Source organism: Corvus brachyrhynchos, unplaced genomic scaffold (genome assembly GCF_000691975.1).
Source record: "Corvus brachyrhynchos isolate BGI_N302 unplaced genomic scaffold, ASM69197v1 scaffold239, whole genome shotgun sequence".
Classification (NCBI taxonomy): domain Eukaryota; kingdom Metazoa; phylum Chordata; class Aves; order Passeriformes; family Corvidae; genus Corvus; species Corvus brachyrhynchos.
This window is the reverse complement of record NW_008246057.1, coordinates 9,441,031-9,461,884: the sequence shown is the minus strand read 5'-3', so window position 1 is coordinate 9,461,884 and position 20,854 is coordinate 9,441,031. Positions and strand designations below refer to the sequence as shown.

At 38.0% G+C, this 20,854-nt stretch overlaps 1 protein-coding gene across 4 annotated transcripts in view; it reads left to right on the top strand.

Moving 5' to 3' along the window:
• The window catches only part of PLXNB2 (plexin B2), a 254,318-nt gene extending 233,732 nt beyond the window's left edge, over positions 1–20,586 (top strand). For all 4 annotated transcript variants that reach the window (XM_008642550.2, XM_017745957.1, XM_017745958.1 and 1 more), the window contains 10 exons: positions 2,028–2,184; positions 3,209–3,309; positions 4,313–4,397; positions 10,513–10,667; positions 12,227–12,387; positions 12,976–13,123; positions 13,616–13,680; positions 14,389–14,464; positions 16,466–16,540; positions 19,365–20,586. In XM_008642550.2, the coding sequence (XP_008640772.2) occupies positions 2,028–2,184; positions 3,209–3,309; positions 4,313–4,397; positions 10,513–10,667; positions 12,227–12,387; positions 12,976–13,123; positions 13,616–13,680; positions 14,389–14,464; positions 16,466–16,540; positions 19,365–19,469 (1,128 nt within the window). In that variant the 3' untranslated portion in view covers positions 19,470–20,586. The remainder of the gene's footprint in view (positions 1–2,027; positions 2,185–3,208; positions 3,310–4,312; positions 4,398–10,512; positions 10,668–12,226; positions 12,388–12,975; positions 13,124–13,615; positions 13,681–14,388; positions 14,465–16,465; positions 16,541–19,364) is intronic.
• Positions 20,587–20,854: the final 268 nt, after the last annotated feature.

Sequence of the window (20,854 nt, the reverse complement as noted above, 5' to 3'; positions counted from 1 at the left end):
GTGTGTTGGGCAAGAAGAAATTTTAAGTTCAACTGATATTTTGTGGATTAGTTGAGTTACTGTCTTTATATCTAAGCCAAAAGTGCCACCCACAGAAAACACACTAATTGGCAATGCTGGCTATCATTTCTGTTGTGTATGGAGACCAAAATTTATTTGCACTGTACATCATGTAAGACTTAATGGCAATAATTCTTTATTCAGTCTCTTTCTTTTCATGACAAAAAAAAGACTGCAATTAAGCTAAATGAAGTGTGAAAGCAGAAAATCCATGTATGCAATCAGATGTGGGCACAACATACATATTAGCTAGATATTAAACGTTATAACATTGTACAGTAGCAGTATTTGGTCCAGACTTCTAGATTTCCCATCAAACAAATATTTTATGTATGTGCATGCGTGGAAGTTGATGAGATATATGTGTATGTGTACATATGTATGATAAAAGATTATGAAGTGGGTACTATTGGCCTAAGCTTTTGGGGTCTTTGGCACGATGATGATATTGTGGTAACTGAAAAGTTAGGGAGCATTTGTGCACCAATGTAGGTTAAAGCATGAGTTAATTCCTTCACTTCTGCCTGAAAGTGAGACAAGGTGGGTACAGCATAGAGCAGTTATCTGCTCTCTAATTGTTCTTATTTAAAAGATTAATCTGTTTTGCATCACTGGTTACACTGACATGCTGCATACTGAACCAGCAGCAAAATCATGTCTAATTACCATAAAGCTAATAGGAAAAGGAAGGTGAAATCTCATTATTAGTTTGAGAGTTCTGTCAAGGGATGGTGCAATCATGTTTAATTTGACTGCCGTATGGCATAGCTTTTCTACACTGTTTCAAAATACCAGCTATGCAAGTTTATTTTGAGGTCTGACGTGATAAATTCAGGAATTATGGTTGGCAGGACCATATGTATCTGAGAGCTGCAGTGCTTCACATGTGCTGGCCTCCTAAGTTACCTGACTGGCAAAAGATCCACGAGGGCTCTGAGCTGTTGTTAGCTGATTCAGCTAGTGAAAGAAAGAGGCTTTTCATAATATCTATTAGGGGTTTTTTAATTTTTTTTTCCTTCTGGGGAGCTTTTCTGTCCATGGTTTTCTTATTTGCTTTGAAAATTGAAAACTGACACTTACATAGCAAAGCTACTTTCAAAAAAATCAGTCTAGATTTAGCAAATTACAAGCTTTCAAGAAATTCTCTTTAACATTAAAAAAACCATGTTGATACTGTCAGAAAACAGTAATATTTTAGAACTGACATAAGCTACTTAGGTGTATTCCCTGGAGCTATTAGAGTTATTATGACAACAGTAAGCAGTAAATGAAGTTTTCTAACACATAAGATGATAGAAATTACTTTTATATGTACATATATATGCGTGTGTGTGTATTTAATGAACATCTGGTCACAGGAGGTAAAGTTTGGAGAGCTGAACGACTCACTGCTCATCAGTTGAGCCATGTTAAAGTACCATATGTACAGTAGTCTGCTCATCTTTAAAACCACAGCCATGAAGAAAGCATAAAGGAAGGCAAAAGCATATAATATTCTAGGAGTTCAACAAAGTGCAGTTCAAATGATTATTGGGAACTCACAAAATTTGGGCACTGCAGTACTTGGGCTTTTTTGTATTTAGGATTATCAGGTTAAATGAGAAGCATGTACCGAATCAGTGGTCCAGCTGCTTTGTTCTTGTGTGTTTGTCTTTAATAAACTCCCAAGACTCAATAATATTAGCATATTAGACATGACTAAATCTATTCTGTATCTTTTCTGTTTTGTCATAGTAGGAGAAATTAACTGGAATTTATGATAGCTGGTTGGCTGCATAACAGCAAAAGATCCTTCCAATAATCTCTCAAATAATCCATACTCCCATTGCAAATATTTGTTGCTGTTCAATAATCATTGCATGGTGAATTTCAGATACTGTTTGCATTTAAATCACCCAGAAAAACAGATTCAGAGGTAATTCAGCACTGATTTGCCTTAATAACCATGTACATTCTTCTCTTCACAGACAGTGAATGTATATGTGCAAGAGGGAGGAAACGATTCCATACCTGTGAAAGTGCTGAACTGTGATACTATATCACAAGTAAAGGAAAAGATAATAGACCAAGTCTATCGAAATCTGCCGTGTTCTCAGTGGCCAAAAGCTGACAGTGTAGTTCTTGGTAGGTAGTTATTTGTGATATCATATTAACCAGGTGAGACACGTTGTATGACTTCGTATTTTCTCAAAAAATCTCTATAAGAGGATTTTATTGCTTGGTTATGGTTTGGTTTGTTGTTGGTTTGTCAGGGTTTTTTTAAAAAAAGCTGAATTCATGGTCATGCAAAAATACAGCATTTTGCAGCAATATTAATAGGCCTTAAAAACTAAGTTAGTTAATTTTTAAGAACTAGCTTTTCTTGACTCTTAAAGTTTTGGTATACTGTCAGCAGCATTGCAAGAGCCTGTTAATGACTGTTGGCACAAGTGAATTCATGTCTGACAGAGTCAGTATCTCAGGTACTAATTAATGTGATAATGACAGCATGGATAATTAACTGATGGAGAAGTAATGATGCAATTTCAGAAAGTGGTACTGATTTTTAGTTTCTTTTATGATGGTTATTCAAAAGAATTATAACTTACAGGAACTGCACTTTTAGGAGATTATGTACCACCTAGTCTCTGAAAATCATCCTCCTTGAGGGCTTTCAAAATAGCTATTCTCTTTTGACAAAAAAAAAAATGGTGTTCCTTAAAAGGCCTAATAATCTCAGAATAAAAGCTCCAATTAATATTTTTTTCAGTATTTTCATTACTGCATTAATCTGAAAGTAGAAGATGGAATTCTTGTTCTTCAGAAAATCCTAGTAAATCCCCTAAAAGTTTCTTTTCTATTCCATGAAATCCTTCTCTCTTTTGGACCGATAGCAGACCTTATTATATATATTTATTGAATTCTATGTGAAGGAATTTAACTTTTTATGGAAGATAATCAGAAGTCATATGCATGGTTAGGAATAGTTCAGGCAAACTTCTGTAACAAAGACCAAATGATTAAGCAATCAAAAACACACAGTGGGGCATGTTCTGCATTACTTCTTTTGATGTTCCACAATGTGTCAGTGGGTCTGTAAAACATTCTTGGAGAAGTTATTTTTGCACCTGGTTAAAAACTGTTTTTTCTCACTTTAATTACCCCTTAGAATGGCGTCCAGGTTCTACTGCACAGATCCTCTCAGACTTGGATTTAACATCCCAAAGAGATGGCAGATGGAAACGCATCAACACACTAATGCATTATAATGTAAGGCATTTCAAAACAGTTGTTTGTGCCTGTTATCTGTTTTCTTGTAATAAATAAAATCTTTTTTTGTTTTTAGAGTAACTTCAGTGCTACATACAGGGTGCCCAGGGAAGTTGTGGATACCCCATCCATGGCAGTGTTCAAGGCCAGGCTAGAAGGGGCTCTGAGAAACCTAGTCTAGTGGAAGGTGTCCCTGCCCATGGCAGGGGAGTTGGAAATCTTGAAGGTCCCTTCCAACCTAAGCCATTCTATGATTCTATGATAAAGAATTAAAAGAAAAACACAGGTCTGGGTCTAGTCAGTAAAAGGTTTGGACTGTGAAAGGCTGGGTCTATACATTCTGCCTAAGCATTTTGTATAAAAACACAAAACCTAAATGCCAGCACCTTGGTTTCCTCATCATTGAAGTATCCAAATCCAAATTCCAGTCTGAATATTCAAAAGCTGGTTTTGCTAAGACTCATATTTTCTTTTCTCCACCACTTCCTACCCCTGAGAATTGTCTTTGTCCTTGCTATGCTGCTAAATAGATTTTGAGTTTGTCTGGATTGTTCAAAAGCCCAGCCAGGAGAGCAGATGTTGATGTTTTCATACCGTCTGTTTTAGCTTTCATACTGTGCACTCTACCATGCACTTGCAATTCACTTATCTTTCCTTTTTATGCTATTTATTTCCTTCTAACAACAGTTAATCCTGATTGGAAAAGAGAAAAGTTGTTTCGTTTTCCCTCAGAAAACAGACAGGTCTGATTCTTCATGATAAACCCCATTTTCATCCAAATGGCACACCACACCAGGTTGAGGAACCACTTAAGCCTTGAAGATGCTCCTAATATTTCAGAGGAGATGTTGATGGGATCTCTTACTAACAGAGTGGGAGGGAGTCTGTTCTGAATTGCAGAGCCAGTTGCCCAAGAAGCCTCAGAAGTTTAGCATTCGTCATAGATTCCCTGCAACCGATTACAGAAACCACAGAGAACATCTCTGTGTTTGTATTTTCAAAGGTCCGAGATGGTGCCACACTCATCTTATCGAAAATGGGAATTTCCCAGCAGCCAGAGGATAATCAGCAAGATGTCCCAGGGGAAAGTAAGTATCTTGTGGCTTCCCTCCCTCCCAAGGTGACTAGAAGTCAAAACCCGCAGAGTGATGCGGCCATCTTGATTTTGTTTGTCAAGCATTTCCATGGAGCTAGATATTCACCACCAGACTATATAGGGTTTATTTGTTGTGTGTTACCACTGTACACTTGTAATGGTTTTGTTTGCTCTCATTATAAAAGTCTTAAACAGTAGGACTTTAACTATAATTGTGGTGAGTCCATACCCCAACTTAATAGAAAGCACTCTTATTAAACATTTCCTTCCATATTTTGTTTTTTTAATCACACTACATCTATAGTCAAACTGTACATTTCGTCTTGGCAGATCTTTATCATTTTTTCTCCTTTCTTCAGCCTTTACTCACATTCCTCTTCAAATTTCTTTTCACTACTTATTAGACTGAGAATTAAATGCAGTGGTCTAGATGAACCACAGTAGAGACTAGCTCCTCTCTCTGTGACATAATGGATCTGATGTAATTTTTCATAGCATTTCTTACAACTGTGTTGCCTTGCAAACTCATCTCTGTACCTTCAGATTTTGTCTCTCTTCCTTTTGAGTGATGTTTTGCCAGCTACACTAACTTCTTTTTTTTCCAGGGCTTTTTAGTTGGCTTTGTTCATTCCATGCATTTTGTCTCTTTAGATGCAGCGTTTTTCACAATCCCTTTGCTCTTTTTGAGATTTTCAATCCTCTGTAAGTAAGCGTCAGGAATTTCCTTGTAATGTTTCTTCTCTTTCATGTCACTAATGCATCTGCCGCATAATTCTTGTATTGCTGTCTGCTACAGTATGCTGGACTTCGCAACACAGAAGACAACCTGTTAGCTTGCAATCCATCTTAGAAGCTTTTACTTGTACATGTTAGTGTTCTGTCTAGACCAATTTTCTATATTTCAAAATATCTTGAGACACAATACCCCTTACAGCTTTGAATGCACTCAGATTTTTATGGAAATATTTACTTGTGAATATATGTTCTTTGTCACGTGTATTTCCTTTACTGACTTCAAATGTTCAGTTTCTCTAGGGTTTTTTATCCTTATATTCAGTTATTTTGTATGAGGTAGAAGTTAAATTTATGGAACAATAATTGTTGAGATCATTCTTACTCCCATGAACTCATTTGATATGCTTTTCTGTCTAGCACTGATTGCAAAGGCCATTACTTCACCTAATAGTTTCATTCCTTTAAACAGATTTACTGATCTTAGATTTAATAGGTTTCAAGGGCTCGCAGTCAAACAGGTTGGAAATAATATGCCAGAAATGTACATTTTTCAAGAAGATGGGTCTCAGCTGATAGCTCTGACATATATGGCTATTTAGCAGAAAGGTTCAGACTTTCATTTCATTTGTTTTGAGTGTTGGACAGGAAACTAAGATGGGCAGAATTACTCGCTGTTTACTTTTTGCTCTGTCCTCCTGTATTCTTCCTTTGAGAGTTTTTCCAACAGAAAGAAGAGTCTTCTAATGGTCATGTTTACACCGCTGCTGCTATCCTCTCACACCTTTACTGCAAGTCCCTGGCACAGCTGGCCAAGCAGTGACTGTTCTGTCACAGCAAGTGCCAATCCAGCGTGTTAACTTCAAGGCCATCCAGTTTAATACAGAAGGCAGTGGAGTGCAGGCAAGGAGCTGATTCCTAGTCCCTGTTCAGTTTGGTTGCACTGGTGGCTGGGACTATTGTCACCTCACCTCTAAAGAAGTGGATTGGACTGTGAATGGAGTCTGGTGGTGCCCTTAACTTGCTCTGCTTTCTTAATATAGAATAGTAGTCAGCCTTCTGTTCTGGACTCCCAATCTTCATCCTCCTCACCTCTCTACTCTTGTGGCAGGCAGTAGAGGACCAGATCATGTGTTTTTCTTTTTTTCTTAGGTTAGGTTTTTTTTCTTTCCTCCTTCTCTGCAATTATATCATAAGATATGATTCAGTATGATGAAGCTCTTTGAACAAGCATGGTCTGTACTCCAAGGTGAATTCCTTAGTTATCTGTGTGGCATTCTAAATTGTAAAGGAAAAGTAGACTTCTGGGGACAGTGCTGTCACACGAGGGCTCTTGTACATGAGAGAAAAGTCTTCAGATAATTCAGATCCCAAAGTATCAAGTGGAAACAGCTTCCACCATGTTTCTTCTCCACACCCTGTACCATGGTAGTGTACAAATTTGGGATGACAGTGTTTCATGCCAAGCTACCCTGCTTTCTTTAGCAGCATAAGGTCCTCAGTGCTATCTGGTGCCAACTCATTCTGTTGGAAAGCTGTAAAATGTTACAAAGCTGGTACAAAGTGAGACCCTGCCATGACCGTGATTTGTGAGACACTGTGTACAAAAGGGAGAAGAGGGGATCAGAGGCTTCCCCTCCCACACATACACATGTATATGACACTGGGATTTACAGGGTTGGAATAAAAAGAAATCCTATCCTGACTATGAATGAGGCTTGTGATGAAGTGGATTTCCTTTTATTCAGTCTCATTGACTTGCACCTTTTGCATTCAGAAGTGTCAGCTGAAGCCATTAACTGTCAGCCAAAGTAGGACACTCTGCACCGACCAAAAATGTAAAACCATGTTCAGAGATGTTGCCCTAAACCCTGGCATTGCTTCCATGCTGCTTTTATTCAGAGTTTCTAACAGGAAGACACTAGAAGCTGGCAATTGTGACAAATTAAATGCAGCATCTTTTGCTTCTGGAGACAATAAATGCAGTTACTAATTTGTATCAAGAAGGAGAATGGTTCCAGTGATTTCATACCAGTATTTCTGTACTGAACTATAAACCAAAACAACACATTTGTTATTTTGGGTGTTTTTTTCCTGATATTTGGTTTTGTTTTGTTAGGTTTTTTTCCTTTTTAAATTCTGAATAAAAATAGACACAGGGTTGCAGATTAGAAATACTAATTAGCAGATCTGTTAGGGCAGCCCTTCCTTCATCTCCATGGAGCAGTATTCATGAGGTAGGGGAGACTGGAAGGAAGATAATTTGCTGCAGGTTGCACAAGGGGAAAGGGGCTGCATTGCCTGATGTTTACGTCATAGTTCCTACCACTGTAATTAGTCAGCACAGTCTATTTTTGCCATTAACACCCCCTCCACTCCCCCATGAATTATTTTATATTGGCCAAAGAATGTCAAGGGCCAAGACAAAGAGCTCAGGGGGAAGCATTTTACCCCCTGGACACAATCTTCTCCCTGCTTGCAACTTGATGCATAGTGTCACTGTGGAGATAAAAAGGAGGTATTTCCCCCTAGCTTTTATTTTCTTCACTTCCTGCTTTCCCATTGAGGAAAATATTATCTCACCGAACTGTTATTTTCTCTTAGCAACCATATTGCTAACATGTTTTGTTGCTCCATGTTCTGAATTTCTCTTCCTCTTTCTTCCTGCTATTTATAGCAATGAAGCGAGATATTCGGGTTGTAGAAGTTCATCTGGCTGAGCTGTAGTCTCTTAATCCTTACTTTCCTATGAAATAACTACTACTCCACTAGTAGCCAATTCTGCTGTTTCTAAACAAACACAGAACAAACTCAGCTGCATGTAAGAGCCTGTAATCTCAGTGGAAACCCCTTTAGTTGTTTCCTCTTCTGTCCAAAGTTAAACTGGACCATACACCATCAGGAGGGAAAAGAGAGAATAAATTCCTTTGAATCAAAGGAGGAAGCAGGAGCGTACCAAACAACTGACATAAGGCTGGAATATAGTTTCTGGTCGAACTGCATGATTTGATCTAATAATTTCCGAAAGTAAGTAACAGGGATTGCAAAAGAAATTCCATACTTCATGCCCAGCAGTAGTTCTTACTGTACTGGCAGATGATTGCCATGAATAGCATCTATTGTGAAATCACAACTGCTTCAAAATAAAGTGATAGCTTTTATTTTTTCTGGCTTCATTCACATGAACTTCCAAGTTGAATTAAGGACTCTCAAAGGACAATGTGATTTAATGTGGAATTTATATTTTTTCCCTACCTTGCTAAAAAGAAGTAAAGGTCCCAGAAGACTACATAACTAATGCTTTTCATAAGGATATATAAAGTAGATTCAAGACAAAGTGTTGGCTTTGCCAGATTACACTTTAATGTTATTTTCCCCTGTGATGTAAAATATTGAATGTACATGCAAGCTGGGAAATTCAATGTAGCTGTTGAGGAACTTAGTTAATAAACCATTATGGTCAAAGTTAATGCAATTAAAAACTGATATTTTGTGCTGTAACTGGGATTCAGTTATGTTAGAGATGTATATTAAAGCATAAAACTTAGCAGAATGCAAAATAATTTGTACAGTGTGGCTGAATCACAATTTTTATGGGAAAAATAACTTCCATATTTTTAAGATGTCAATGATTTTAAATGTACTGATTCAGTAACTTGCACTGGGAAAGTGGCACGATTTTAGGGATTATGCCAAGTAGATGCAAAAGTTCAGGAATTAAAGGAAGAACAAGCAAAACCAGGAGATTTGAAAGTGACACAGAAACTCTTTTCAAGGAATATTAATTGCAAGTGAAAACAATTGTATCATCTCTTTGAGAACTGTTTGTAACAAAAGGTTCTTAGGCATGGAGTTTGTCTGAACAATAATGCTGATGCTGAAATACAAAACTGCTTTTATCCACTGTGGGACGGTTGGTCCAAGGCCTGGGACCGGGTCCATGGCCAAGCCCCAGGTGGCACAGTGAGGCACTGTAACCAGAAGAGCTGTTATTAGCACCCAAGTGCTTACTCCTGTTTCTGCCTTACTGTAACACACTTGATGTGAGTCTCTCCCTCTGGTTTAAACTATGAATACTGACAAACAAATTTTTAAAAAATCTTATTATAATGGATATTAATTTGCTTCAATCATTACCTCTGCCTGCGGGAGTTCATGTCATCTCAGTGAAGGGATGCCTTTTTCCTTCACTCAGCTACAGAGTCAAGTGGTGCTTACCATATGCTGATAAAAGGAAGGTTTGAACCGAGATACCATTCTTTGACCTCAGCAGCTGCGGTAAAGATGTGAATTGTAATGGTGTTACCTAGAAAAAAGGTTGTACCAGGAGTAGGCTGCAATTGGTATTTCTGTGGTGGCTATGGGGTCAGACCTAGCTAAGATTCTATAACTTGATCATGTCTTTGAGAATTCACAAAGAAGCAGAGAACTTGATTGTGTGCACCTCCAAGCACACACATACTGTGTTTACATGACTGTTTGTTACATGGCTGCCCTGTTTGGAGGCTGTCAGCTGAAGTCATGATTGGAAAAAGGATGCAGCCCTTCAAGGTGTCTGTAGGGCCAATCAGTTGACTGGGGATGAACTCTACGTGGCCTCAACAGTGGTTTAGGAATGGTATTCTCCAATTTAGTCTTCTACCACTCCAAGCCATGCACTGCTTGCTCACTTTCCCCTTCACCTCTCCCTTCCCTGCAGCAGGATGGAGAGGACAACTGGAGGCACAAAAGGTAAAAATCGGGTTGAGATAACAACAATTTACTGGAAACAGTAATGAGATAAGAAAACGAACAGTAACATCAACAATACTAATGACAGCAGATACAAGAAAATAAATAAAAATTGCTCACCATGGAAACCCTCAACAACAGACAGTACCTGATCACTCCCTCTGTCATGCTACTCTCACTGCTTCCTCCAGCTTGAAACTGGCATTACCCCACTGCTCCCTTCACACTTACTCCCCTGGAAGGAATGCCTTCTCCCCAGAGGAGACTCCCTTCTCTCCACCTATGACAATGACATGAGGTGATATAGAACAACCCCCATGTCCCAGCCATGACCCCTCCTGGCTACTGCAGAAATTATCCCTGTCCTGGCTTGAGCCAGGACAATGACCGAACAGGAGTTTTCCTACTGTGTGATTCCTTTCCCTCCCTTTGCTCTTGACAAAAGTAAGCTTTTTCAGCTCTGTGCCACTGAACATTTAGTACTTGAGTTGTATATGTTGGACAGAAATAGAGTAATCTAGATCCTCTTGGCAAGAGGACAGGTATGTTAAGAACAGGGAACACGTGCATATGTATATGATTACTTTTGTGTTGCTGTTCTGGGGTTGAGTGTTTTTTATAATTATTGCAATTACTGTTTCTAGGGCATGCACTCCTGGAAGATGAAAATAAGGTCTGGCATCTAGTCCGACCAGTGGATGAAATGGATGAAGGTAAATCAAAGCGGGGCAGTGTGAAAGAAAAAGAGAGGACCAAAGCTATTACAGAAATCTACCTGACCAGACTTCTTTCTGTGAAGGTAGGCCTCAGATGTGTATAGTTACACCTCACTTCTACAGGAAGAAATAGATGCAAATATTAATTATGTGTTTGGCTGCTATTTGGAATATGTGTCATGTATATACAAGCTGGTGGTCAAGGCTTCAAGTGATTCATATGCCCTGAGGAACATGACTGGGAAAGAGATAAAGTACAACTCCTGATCAAAGCTGAGAACCATGATTACGTGATCATTAAATACGGATTTTCCTTGCAAGACAAATGGATATTCTGCTCTGTGCCACCTGTTTAGATAATATTTTGCTGGGTTTTCTTTTGAACTGAATGCTTTATAAACTCCTACAGAGCCTTATATTTCCCTGTTCTTGTATGTGATCAATGCCGCAGTAAAATTTTTAAAAAAAAGTTTCCAAATAATAATAGTCCTTTTAGAGTATTTTTAGTGCCTACACTGCAGAATCGATCATGAGCAAAGTAATTTTTTGAAACACTTCCCCTTGGAGAAAGAATTTAGAATAATGTGTTTAATGACCACAAAGTCAGGCTCCTTTTATGAAAATGAAGGCAGTCTGGCTCCAGCTAAGGCCACTTGTCCAAGTGTGGAAGTTGATATGAAGGAAAGTCTTTGGACAGATGACAGAGACTCAGGACAAAGAGCCAGAAAGATGCTTGCATCCCCTTTTTCTGTTAATAAAGCCACTGCTTTTATATTCCCAATAGCCATTTTATAGATTATTACCAGTCTGGAGCTTTACTGACTCATAAAGTGTTGGTGAGGTTTTGTGGCTACCCCTAAAACCCAGGGACTGTCAATGTGTTCTTCCTGACAGTAGAACGTCTTAGAGCTCCTTGCCATCTGGGTCCCTGCCCTGTTTGGAGGCTGTCAGATGGAGTCATGGTTGGAAAGAGGATGCAGCCCTTCCAAGATGTCTGTAGGGCCAGTCAGTTGACTGGGGATGAACTCTACATGGTTTCAACAGGGTCATCTCTAAAACAAGGGGACAGCCTCTGAGGTTGCTGTTACTAAGATCCAGGCAGGAATCCAACCAAGAACACAGCCCTTCTGGACACTTCACTCCTTGGACTCCATGGATCTCCTGAAGCTGAGTCAGACTGGGTGTCTGATAAGACCCAAGTGCTTGCCCTTAAACAAAAAGGGCAAATGCTCTCTGGTACTTTTTCCTCTCAGTCTCTTTCTAAAAATCACATGGTGCTCTGGTGTCAGAGCAACTGGATGTGGGAAGTTGAAAAACCATTAAAAAGTGGCTAAAAATTACTTTATGTGTACAATGATGCTGAAGTGTAAATGTAGCAACCAATTCCCGCTTCTTCTGTCAAGCAGAAGGCACACCTTTCTGTGCAAACCATAGGATCTCTGGTGAAGTCACAACCTTTCAGTCTAGAACATAAAATTGTGCTCTAAAAGGTCTTTACTCTGTCGGCAGTTTACAAAGTCACTGTTCTAAAAAGTGTCTTGCTTTTTCTTACTCTTAGCACTCAGGATAAAGGCCATCAGTGACAGCCACTGAGGTCAGCTTGTAACACAAATGTAACTGATTTTTTAAATTTTGCTTTTAGGGGACACTTCAGCAGTTTGTAGATGACTTCTTTCATAGTGTGCTTAACTCAAACCATGTGGTGCCACCAGCTGTGAAGTACTTCTTTGACTTTCTTGATGAACAAGCTGAAAAACATGACATCAAGGATGAAGATACCATTCACATCTGGAAAACAAACAGGTACGCTATGAAAAGAGTCACACTCATACTGCAGTGAAATAAGAGTATAATTCCCAGGTATATGCTAGCATTCTTACCACAAATCAAAGTAAATTTCATTTATAATCCTCAAAATCATTTAATTGAGGTAATATGTTTGTATGATGAAAAAGATTCCCTGTAAGCCTAGAAGCAGCAAAAAATTAAACCAGTTTACCTATGGGATTATCACTGGCAGATTTACCATGTTTTACTTTTTGTCTCCTTAGAGAAGAGGAAAGCAAGAGGCAAATGGGACTAGATTTACCTGTCAAATCACAAAATCTAATACATGCTACTTGATGGTTTCTCTGACCTTGCAGACATCTTCACTTGCTATTTTGGGGCACTTAAGGTCCTTCTCATACGAGTTTTTCTGTGAGAGATGTAAAGATTTGGTTTTCAGACATGGAACCCAGACAAGCTTGTATAAACATTGAAATATAAAATTAAACATCACTATTGTGAGGAGATCAAAATGCAAAGCCCATACTTAATTTCATGTGATTTTCTTGTTGTGGAATATTTACTGTGTAAAAAGGATTATTTATCGTTTTCCTTGCTTTGCAGCCTGCCTCTTAGATTCTGGGTAAACATACTGAAAAATCCCCATTTCATCTTTGATGTTCATGTTCATGAAGTAGTGGATGCTTCCTTGTCAGTCATTGCACAGACTTTCATGGATGCTTGCACAAGAACAGAGCACAAATTAAGCAGAGTAAGTGATTTGCATTCTACATCCTGACTATGCTCATGCCTGACGAGACAAAGGGCAGCCTCACAGGCAATACCCATTCTCTGAGGAGATACAGCCTTGGTTGTTTCTCTTTAGTTTTATAATGAAGTTAACATTTCACCACTTAACAGGTTGGTGAACTGTCAGTATTGCTGTGTAGTCTGCCAATTGATACTTAGAAAAAGGAGAAAATAGCAGCTGCTTTTATAAAAAGCATGTTTAAAACTCATTATTTCACCAATAATTTATTATCACCTTGAATTGATATATTTGTAAAACTCAGCTGTAATGCCATGTGTAAACATCATCTTTTTATGAAATAATCCCACCAATGTTAATAAGTATCCAAATGTTAATATCTGTAAAGCTCAAGTGCATGTGAATAGAAAGGCTTGATCTTACATTCTTGACTTTATTTTGCTTCCTAGAAATGTTCATAAATAACTACATTTTTCTGTATTCTAAATTTTTCAGGATTCTCCAAGTAACAAATTACTTTATGCAAAAGAAATCTCTAACTATAAGAAAATGGTGGAAGAGTAAGTATCAACTCTTTTCATGCTTATTCAGTTATTAGGATTTTAAGCCTGTGTAAGAGGAAAAGGGAATGCTGATATAGTCAAAGTTAGCTGTCAAATATTAAAAAATTTACACCCAGATGTTTATAAACATCCCTTTGGTGGTGGCATTGGGAGAGTTGAAATGGATCTCCATTATGACCCAGTGTGTATTCTAGTCTGTATAGACAGATGAATAGATTTATTCAGGAGAAATATGATGCTGTTTTCTGCAGTCATAGTTGTTACCCACACGATCTGTCTAACAAATGCTGCACTTCCATAACTCAGTAGAGACAAAATCCTGAAAACATTTTCAGAAACATTTTTTTTTCTATTCTGTCTCTGACTTAATTCATTTACTAATTGGTAATTCTGTTAATATCATGGAAAATCTGCTGCAGAACAAAACTCTTGCCAGTTTTAAGACCTAAGATAATCATTATCTTGCAGTTAAAGATTTTTTTTCCTGTGGTATGTTTCTGTACAATCAGGTATGATTTGGCTCTTCTGCAAAGGTACTAATGTTGAAAGGCGGGATTACTAAAGGAATCATTGGTCTGTTGTGGTAGAGTATCTCCTGTGTTAGTAAGGAAGCATGTTTGAAATAATGGCAAAATTGAAAGACAGAATTACCAGAAAGACACAGTTTATTTCACCTAACTGAAAATATTTTCTAATCTCTTGCAGTTACTACAAAGGTATTCGTCAGATGGTGCCAGTGAGTGACCAAGACATGAATACCCATCTAGCAGAGATTTCTAGGGTAAGAATATAATCCATTTTCTTGTACTGAAATTGGAGCCAAGTGTAGCACTGGTTTTTGTTGTCTCCTCTTTCTATCTGGACAAATAGAGTATTTTGTATGTGCAAATATCAGATGACTTATTTCATAAATCTCTGAAATACTCCTGTTTATTGTAGTCATGCCTGTTAGACCTTTGAAATGTTGATTATTGAATGGAATTGAGAATCCTTATTGTCACTAATCTATCTGAGTTATGCAGGGAATAGAGCACAGTGTCTGGATTTTTCACATCCATTGTGGAAAAATTATAGCACTCTTGAACTGTGCTTTCTCTCCACAGCATATAGGGGATTTTTAGCATTGGTCATACTGACAACGAGTAGTGACTGAATTCACAGTGCTACCACAGCAAAAATTAGATTCCAGAAATTAAAGAAGAAGCATGCACATTAAGTATAGCATATTTTAGAACTGTCTATACAGGGGCAATACTTCTGCTTTAATGGTACATGTGAGAAGTTCATTGTGTGCTTGCTCAGTGGCACTTTTTTGTATTGTAGGTTATTCGGGTTACCTCACAGGGAGAAGAGTAGAGCAGGGTGGTTGCTGTCTGGGACTTTGGTTGGAGACTGGTGGAACAAAGTCATTACAAAACCTTTAGCTTCGTTCTTGAGACACACTGTCTGCCTGCAGCTCAGCTCAGCTCGAGCAGGCTCTTGCCTTTGAAGCACTCTATTTAACTTGGAGAACCAGGAGAGTCCCTCACCAGTCCTAAAGATGTTGTTTAGCCTGAGCAAGAAGGCAGTGTACTTAGTGGCTGGTTTGCTCATTTGCTTAATTTAGTTGAAGAGCTCTAGCGTAAGGAGGATGTTTGGGGAATTTTTTGCGGTTTGTTTATTTCAGTGCCCTTAGGACCTAACATTTTGTGGATCAACATCCTCATGAGAGCGTTTCTATTTTCAGTCATTCACTACAAAACTCATCTGCAGTGACATTTCATTTTACAGTTCACTTTATTTATTACATAAATTAAGATGTATATAAAATTAGAATATTTGGTGATTAAAAATAAATTCAATATAATGTTTTAACATCAGCAAAATATGTTCTTCCTTTCCATTTTCATTATAAATTATGATAAAAGTTAATATGGAAGGAGTGATCAAACACTGCAAATTTTGACCAGCTCTAAAAGTGACTTTTATAGAGAAAGGAAAGATGGATGTTTCTCTGCTGCTTTATCCTTTGGGTAATCATTTATGCCAGTAGCAATATTTTGCAATTCTTCATTTTCTTAACTAACTTAAAGACTAAAGGCATAGCTAGAGACCTGAATCCTACACGTTTGAATGAAGAACATCTGTTCAGACAGGTAGAGCACATTCACTAAATAAGTTATATGTGTAGGGGGCAGGGGGGAAGATGAGGTAGTGGAAGGGTTATTTCCTTCTTCATTTAAAGTCCTTTCTCTCTCTTCTCACCACACCCCCCCACACCTTTGTATCTTCATGATTCAGGTGGCTTTTTCCAAATGTGCATGTGCTCATAATATTGATGAGTTACACCTTTGCTGTAGTGAGGTGTGAATAATTTCCAGGATGTAAAAAGAGCTGGAAAAAGAATTTCAAACACCCTTGATGACTGTGTCAGAACCAATGCTTAATATCTCAACAATATGTAGATTGTACTGAGTAAATGCTTTAGCTTTTCACACCCATGCTGCTAACAGATGTTTAAGCTGCAGCCTGTGGTTTGACAGTCACAGTTCAAAATATCTTCTACCCCCAAAGCTAAGAGCTGTGGGCAGGCTGGAAAAATACCAGAGGGAAAGTCTTGATCTGAAAATCATCAAACAAAAGTTTTCTCACTCCTCTTCTCTGCCCCAAGTGACATTTAAAAAAAGTTAAACATAGAGCTTGCATTTGGAAATCTTGTCAATTGTACCCAATGTGTGTGTGCATAACTTTCAGCTGTGGGTGATCCTACTTTGACATATTTGCTGCCTGCTTGTGTTAACAGGCACATACCGATTCCTTAAACACGCTTGTGGCTCTACACCAACTCTACCAGTACACTAACAAATACTATGATGAGGTAAGTGATGGCCTTTATTTTCATGCTTTAATATCAATGGTAAAATGTTATGAAGGCTAACGCTAGTCTAAAGGAGTGACTTCTGGATTTCACTGAATAATCAGGTAAAAGCAATGCTGAACAAAAGCCTTGCAGTTGTATACCCTGCTTGGCAATTACACTGGTCAAAGGAATGTCCTTATAAATGAACAATTTCATTATGGCTATCTGGTTTCAGTAGGGATAGTTTAACGGATAGTTTAACAGGATCTGAAAAATAAACAGATTTAAAAATTGTTTCTCTTCAGTTCTACCATCCTAATAAGTATATAAGAATGTCACCGAGCAAAAAGTCATCAGAGTTATATCAGGTTTCAAGACAGTGTGCTTTTCTATGAGGAGCAATCTGTTAAATTTGTTTTGCTTGTAGGAATTGGAGCTATGTCCTTTTTATAAGTTAAATTGCTCTAAAAACTTCCATGCATGGTACCATCCCTGTTTTGCCATGCCAAGTGAAGTGCCTGCCTAAGGTAAAGCAAAGTAGAGTAACTGTTGAACGTAGCCTGATTCAAAAGCAGGCTCACAGCTTCAGTTTAAAAAGTTTCTTAGGTTTTTCACACCCTGTGGAAAGGGGGACAAAGAATATCCCAGTGTAGCTGGGCTGTGGCTATGGCTCTCCAAATTTAATCTGAAAACAAAAAGAGAGAAGGAAACTTTTATTCAAAGGTTTCCATGGAAATGAATGCCTCCAGAAAACTCTCAGAATTAAATCAAAGCAAGTAAGAACAGATGCCGAATCAAAAAGGAGCACAGCACATGTGAGCTCTGTTCGGTTAGTCTTGCACCTCAGCACAGTTCATGTTTTCACTTATATTTAGCACTAAAGACAGTGAGTCTCATCCTTCACTGCAGCTGCTTTATACAGGAGCAGCCAGCCTGTCGCAGCTTTTAAACAGATGCAAGCAGGCAAAATCAAATCACCCTGAGAAGTCTTGCAATGATGGTCAGTGGGGGAAGCAGCCAGAAGAATGTAGGCCAACCCGATGGCATTCCCTCACCCCCCATCCCCAGAGCTAAGCTGGCTTTCAGCACCTTCCCAAATGTGTCCGTAGTTTGACCTCTTACAAAAACACTCAGGGACCCTGAATGACAGATGAACTGTAAATCCCTGACTCATCCACACCTCAGGCGGAGTCACCAGCCTGTGGGACTTCATCAGTGGCAGGCCAGCACACCCCAGTATATAGCTGCAGCTCTTCCCTTCCATGTACATCACTGTGTAACAATGAGGTGCATCTGATGAAAAGGCTGCTAATTCAGAATTGTGGAGATAATCTGTCAAGAACCATTCACTAAAATTAATCAAGCTTATTTATTTTCCATGAAAATGTTTTAATTTGCATAAATTGGAACATTTTGCAGCTGCCCTTGTCTTTATTACTGACACAGTGGTTCCCAGCATGTGCTGTACCTTCTGCATCTCTGCAGGGCTTGACAATGACTAAGTGGGTACATTCTAATTGTCCACATTTATGTGAAGGATATATTCACCAGTAGAGATAATCATTAATTATTTCGTCTAGATTTGAGGAGTTACAGCTAGATATAATTGTTTAAATTAAGGAAACAATACCAAATTAAATTAGGCCCAGTTTAAATAATGCAATAAGTGTTTATTAAGTCTGTCTTGTAAAAATATTTTCACACTTTAAAAACAAATTCATTAAAATAATTATTTCTAAACAAATTTGCTCCAATGTTGGAAATGCACATGCTATACCAGCCCTTCAAAGTGAAATTATTGGCTAGATTGATTCTAAATGCATTAATCTCCATTGTCGGTGATGTTCAAGAAGTAATAAAAAACACAGGTAGTGACAGGCAAACACCATTTTTCCAGTCCTTGTACTTGCAAGTTTATATAGTATTTAAAAAGTGCTAAAGGTTTCCGCCTGATTACACTGTCAGACTTATATTAATAAAGCCAGTTCCAGAAAAGGAATGGTTTTGTCATGTAAGACATTCTTCTAATGGAGAAATCTAATAGCTAGTGGGAAAGTTTTCCTAAAGGATGGTGGAAATTAAAACCTTTCAAAACCTTTTGAATTTGATCTGGGAAGCCCTAAAAATCTCTATTTGAAGAAAAGCCTTCTCATAACAGCTGACCTTTACTAGCTCTTGTTTTCAAATCTCTTGTGTCTTAAGAGTCATATCCTCTTATATATATTCTGTACAGCAGAGGCTGTAGGGTGCTGGGGGCTCCTCTGATGAGCTCTTTGCTTTCCTGAGCTATGTGGTGCCGGGCCAGTGTCTCGGCACTTCTTGGCAAGAGCCGAAGGGGAGCTGATAGCTTTATTCCTCATATTGCCTACAGACACAGGAGACCTTGCACTGTCCTACCATATGCCTGTGGCTGGACCACCCAGGAGCGTCTCATAACTAAAGCTCATGGGGATGGGATATAATTACCGATGGTAAATGACCCTTAAGCCTTGTAGGGTGCACTGTAAGTAAAAGCACTGTTTCTTAAATAGCTCTAAGGAAATTTTTCCCCTGCCTGCTCCCTCTTGGAATGTAATATTTTACAAGATAAAGTACTAGCTATTAATTTGCTTGTATCTCAACATAATGGGAAACATTATAGAAACTTAGATAAAATAACAAAGACAATCATTTTTACTGTCTTTTTTTACAAAGAGAACATGGGGCCTAATAGATGGACTTTGGTACAGAGTGAATGCAAAAGAGTCTTTACAACCAAAGGAGTATCAAATACTTGGTCTCCGAACTATGTCATACATTTTAAGTTCAATTATTCTAAACTTTCCCTGTTTATATCTTCCAGATTATAAATGCACTTGAAGAGGATCCAGCTGCACAAAAAATGCAGCTTGCCTTCCGTTTACAGCAAATAGCAGCTGCGCTAGAGAATAAAGTGACTGACCTTTGACTCAAAAGCCGCAATAAAGAAATCTGATCTGAAGATGTTCAAATTCATTCTTCCTGTTAAGGAAATAGTGTTCTATTTTTTAATGTATAATTACAACTTTAAATGAAAGATTTCATGGTTTTTTGATAGCAGAGGTGTAATGTAAAGAATTTTTACTGTAAATTATGCTTCTAATTAAAAGCTGTGTTGTGTGTAAATGAATCTTCTGTGGGAAAGAAAGTCCTTTGGTTGGGGGCAGGGTGGGGGGTGGAAGAAGAAAAACCTATAATTCATTTGATTTAGTAGAACCTGAGACATCAGCATTTAGGATTCATTATGCAAGTAAATTCAATACTATAGCATCCTTTCTACCTTAAGCAATATTTGTACTAGGAAAACAATAACATACTCAGAGACACATGCAATATCCCCTTTTATTTTGATAACTGGAAATTGACTTCCATAGAGCTCTAAAACTTGGTCTGTGCTCATAATGAATACAGTGAACAAAGTGTCCAATTTCTCTGCAAGACCTGAAAATGGGATTTGTTACCACACAAGTTCTAAATTTAATTATTTATCTCAATGGTGATGCACAGTATTGCACCCACCACAGATGGCTGAGAGAGAAATAAGAGTAATGTCAGTATAGGAGAGTTCTACTGATGAAGTCTTGTTCAGTTCAGAAATCACTGCAAAGAAGGAATTAGTCCTTAAAACTTTAAAACTCTTTGTTATTATTGTGAGTTTTATGATATATGCTAATGTGCCTTACTTGTACTAATTCTGTGAATCTGATGAATGGTTTTGTAAAAAGAAGCAGATCAGAAAAATAAGTATTTATGTGCTATTGAATGACTTTTGTGTGAAAAACATGACCAGCAGAATGCTTGTAATTAGCTGCTTGCCGAGAGTGTGCTGTTTAACATGATTTGATTATGTATAATATCCTATTTTAGAATGGTTCTGATGATTTTTTATTTGAATCTTGGAACTGTCCTAGAAATATCATCACTTGTTTTTATTGTATCTGTGATGTAAAATACTAGTATGATATTGGAAAAATCATATACCCATCTATTGAAAACCACTCGGTCAGTTTTGAGCCTTGGAATGCTGCATTTGATTGAATACACACTATAATCCATAGCAAAGAAAATTGAAATAACTTGTCAGAAAGTGTGTGTTTACAATATAGGTAAGCTCCATACAAATCAAAAAGTTAGGTACGTCTTCTTAAATTGCTGTATTGCACATCAGAGAACTTTACTTCTCTTTGTCTTGCAAGTTTTTGGCAGTAAAGTAGCATTTTAATGAAGTGCTGCCATCTGTACTCCTTCATTCATTGTCCTGCCAAGCACCCGGACTCTGCTGACTCTCAGCAAGCTAATGCAGTGTCTGCCCCC